A 4,425-nucleotide genomic window follows, 5' to 3' on the forward strand; every position below is an offset into this window, starting at 1 on the left:
AGCATCCATGTGAATTTGGCAGGGCGCATGGACGAATTGGCTTAATTGTTGAGCAGCATAGGAGATATCCGGACGAGTGAACCCCAAGTAGAGAAGACGACCTACAAGTCTGCGAAATGGCTCTGGATCATCCAAGGTAGGAGAAGACTGAGAGGACAGCTTCAAACCGAGAGGAAGAGGCGTGGGAGCTGGCTTACATTGACCAAAACCTGCATCAGCAACAATGTCACGAATATATTTATGTTGTGTAACTGAGGTACCCGAAGGCGAACGGGCGATCTCCAAGCCAAGAAAGTACTTGGCATAGCCAAGGTCCTTGATGCTAAAAGCAGTATCCAAGAACATCTTAACCTCCTGGATGAGTGATTCAGAGGGTCCTGTGATCAGCAAATCGTCAACATAGACCAATAAAAAAATGAGTGAAGTGCCAGAGCCCTTAATAAACAGACAGTAATCATTCAATGACTGAGCAAAATCAAACTGAAGTAGTTTATTCGTGAGTTCTTGATTCCATTGGCGAGATGCCTGTTTTAAACCATATAAGGAACGCTTTAACCTGCAGCATTTTCCGGAAGGAATATCATACCCAGCTGGTGCCTCCATGTAAATATCTTCCTCAAGAAAACCATGAAGAAAAGCGTTATTGATGTCGACTTGATGAATGGGCCAGTGAGAACCTGTGGCCACTGTCAAGAACACCCGGACTGTGACGACTTTGGCAACTGGAGAGAATCGATCGAAGTAATCCACCCCTTCAACTTGACTGTACCCTTTCGCAACCAACCTCGCCTTATAATGCTCCACACTCCCATCAGGATTGAGCTTGACCTTGTAGACCCACTTACATCCAATTAGCCGTTTGTTTGGAGGTAAGTCAGTCACTTCCCACGTCTGATTCTGTTCCAAAGCCAAAAGCTCATTCTGCATAGCTTGTTGCCACTCAACCGAATCCTTCGCCTGGTTGTAACACCGAGGCTCACGAATGGTAGACAAAGCAGCCTGAAAACCACTGTGAGATGAAGTGAAAGCACAAGTAGAGTTATGAGAGGAATGACAAATGAAATCATGAAGCCAAGCAGGTGGTTGGCTGACCCTAAGAGATCGCCGAAGACGAGGAGGTGAAGAAGGGGCTGCAACATGCAGTGGAGTAGTGGAATCAGTAGGATGCAGTGGAGTAGTGGAATCAGTAGTGGGCACAGATGAATCATGAGTACTACAAGGGGATTGAATAGTAGACGGTGGTGCAGGGGCCAAGAAGGAGTCAGAGTCGAAGGAAGGAAGAGGTATAGTGGGCTGTATTTGCTTTGCTGCAATAGACTTGAAGGGAAATACAGTTTCATGAAAACGGACATCTCGTGAGATAAGTGTTCTGTGATTACGAAAATCAAAAACCTTATACCCTTTTTAATGAGGGACATAGCCTAGAAAAACACATTCAAAGGCTCGACAATCAAATTTGGATTTACTAGGATAGAAATTGGAGGCAAAACAAAGACAACCGAAGGACTTAAGGTGCTCATAGGTAGGAGGTGTGTTGTGGAGCACCTCAAATGGTGATTTCCAGTTTAGAGTGGGAGTGGGAAGTTTATTGATAATATGTGTGGCTGTTAAGATAGAATCTCCCCAGAAAATATTGGGAAGATGGGATTGAAACATGAGTGCACGAGCTACCTCTAGCAAATGTCTATGCTTGCGCTCTACTACCCCATTTTGTTGGGGCGTGTAAGTGCAAGATTTTTTATGCAAGACACCCTGATTTCGAAAAAATGATTCGCAACAGGAGCTTACAAATTCTGAACCGTTATCAGTTCGAACACTTTTAATTTTGCAGCTGAATTGAGTAAGAATTTGGGCAAAGAAGGTAGTCAAGGTTACAAAGGTTTGGGATTTATGACGCATGAGAAATGTCCATGTGGCCCGAGAAAAATCGTCAACGATTGTCAGAACATAGTGAGCTCCTGACATTGTAGCCTGTTTATACGGGCCCCAAAAGATCAAAACAAGACACAGTTTTAGTAGTACTTAAGCAAAAAGGAATACGAGTCTGTTTGGCTAGAGGACAAATGTTACAAACATGCTCTTTATGAGGTGCAGAAATTTGCAATGTAGCAATTCGTTTCATTACATCGGGAGAGGAATGGCCCAATCTTTGGTGCCATAGAATGAAGTCATCATTATCAGTGACACATGATGAAGGCAAACTATGTGCAGCAGCTGAAAAAATGTGTGCAGAAACAGAGGTAAAGGAGAGTGGTTCCAAGTAGTAGAGATGCTTATGTTGCTTTCCTATGGCCAAGACTCGATCAGACTTCAGGTCCTGCAGCACGCAAAAGGAGTTATGAAATGAAAAACTAAGATTAAGCGAACTGCATAGCTGAGAAACGGAAAGAAGATTATGTGTGAAACTGGGCACAAGAAGCACATTCGTAAGGATGAACTTGGAACATAGCTGAATGTCACCACATTGTGTGGCCAAGGTAATGCTATTATCAGGTAGGTGGATGCGTTTAGGAGTTTTGAGGACGGTGAGGGAGTGGAATAACTTCACGTCACCACACATGTGGCAGGTGGCTCCTGTGTCTACAATCCAAGAGTTAGCATTACAACCAGTCAAAGCAGAATACTCCATAGTCATACCTGCCATTTCATCGACTTGTGCAAGGTGAACGTTCACTGGATCTTGGGGAATTTTATTTTGGACCATACGTAATGCGTCCAACAATTCAGACATTAACTGAACACCATTGGAATTGGAAGCTTCAATTGAGGATTGTGTTGCATCTACCAGGCATAAGCTCGCCCATTGCTGCTCTGTTTCTTCCTCTGATCACGTAATTCTTTGTACCAATCCGGAAAACCGTGATGCTTAAAGCAGGATTCCTTACTATGTCCATTTCGGTTGCAGTGTTCACAAAAGAGACGTCGCTTATCCAATGGTCCCTTACCATTTCTAGCAAAGTTCTTTAGACTACTGTTATGTTTATATTCATATGCTTTCATAGCAGAGGCCTCACCTGCATCTGAGTATTCCGAGTTCACCATTCGTTGTCTCTCCACCCGCAATACCATGGAATAAGCTTTGTTAACAAGCGGAAGCGGTTCAAGTACTAAAATCTGACTACGTATAGTATCGTATGAATCGTTTAGTCCCATAAGGAACTGTATCAATTGACTTGCATCATTTTGCTCTGCCTTAGTTTTGTTACAGCCACAAACACACAGGCCACAGGAACAGATAGCCGGAGGCATCAAACAAACGAGTTCATCCCATAGTTGTTTTAGTTTCGTGTAATATACAGTCACGCTCATGTTTCCTTGTGAAATTGAGCTGATTTCTCGTTGTAACTTGTAAAGCAACGTTCCGTCACATTCGCCATAACGTGCTTCAAGTTCCATCCACAAGTCTCTAGATGAATTCGCGTACAGGTATGCATTCACTAGATCCTTGGAGATAGTGTTCAAAATCCAAGTTCTCACTGTACAATCCGTGATTCTCCATTGCTTGTACTGTGGAGTTCCAATTGCAGGTCTTAGAGCCGAGCCGTCAATGAAACCCAACTTATCCTTGCTTTCCAACGCCATACGCACGGATCGACTCCATGACAACCAATTACCGCCACTGAAGGGAGCAGAAACCATGATCATACCTTGTGATTCCACGGTCGACATTCTCATCGTCGGATGCTCGCTTCCAACACCAGATGTTGTGAAAGGCACCTCGGGTATTTCAGATGATAAACTCGTCATTCTCAGGATCTACAGAGAATGAAATCAAAGAGGATAAAACAAACAGTATGCAGAGACCATCAAATTGATGGTTCTGATACCATGATAAAATCCAATGCGAATCGCCCCATATGCAGTGAAGTGATTTGCAGATTATGGAGAAACAGAATCTGGTTCTTCATTCATTCAGAAAGAAAATTACAGCAGCTTCTCGTTAAATATACATACAGAAGGCGCAAACTAATCTAACTGACTAACCAACCAACTGCCACGTCATGTGCCAACTAATCAGCTTACACTAACTAGAAAAAAACGTACAAGTGAAAAATGCGATTATATACAGTCACAAAAAAGAAGAAACAGAGAATGAAGGAGCAGAAACAGAGTTTGCTGCTGAAGCTGCTGCCACGGACTGAGTTGATGCTGGATCAGATTGCAACAGTCTATCTATCGGAATTCTATTGCAAAAAATCTGGTGGTTATATTTTTTCATCAGAATTTTGTTATAAATATTTTTTTGTTCCACTTTATTCGTCGCTAATGCTGTGGGAAACTAAAACAGTAACGATTTTTTGTTGGAAATTCCGTTGCTAAAAAGCCCTATTTGTTTTGTAGGGTTAGACAATATCAATACCAAAAACATATATATTTAAAACACAACTTAACGATTATATCCATATTTCATGGCCAGTACTGAAA

The 4,425-nt window shown here is 42.4% G+C and overlaps 1 protein-coding gene across 1 annotated transcript; it reads right to left on the reverse strand.

Moving 5' to 3' along the window:
* LOC105178432 lies at positions 2,782-3,747 on the reverse strand. The gene has a single exon (XM_011101894.1). The coding sequence runs from the start codon at positions 3,745-3,747 to the stop codon at positions 2,782-2,784; it is 966 nt and encodes a 321-aa protein (XP_011100196.1).

The sequence above is a fragment of the Sesamum indicum genome, linkage group LG15, assembly GCF_000512975.1.
Source record: "Sesamum indicum cultivar Zhongzhi No. 13 linkage group LG15, S_indicum_v1.0, whole genome shotgun sequence".
Taxonomy (NCBI): Eukaryota; Viridiplantae; Streptophyta; class Magnoliopsida; order Lamiales; family Pedaliaceae; genus Sesamum; species Sesamum indicum.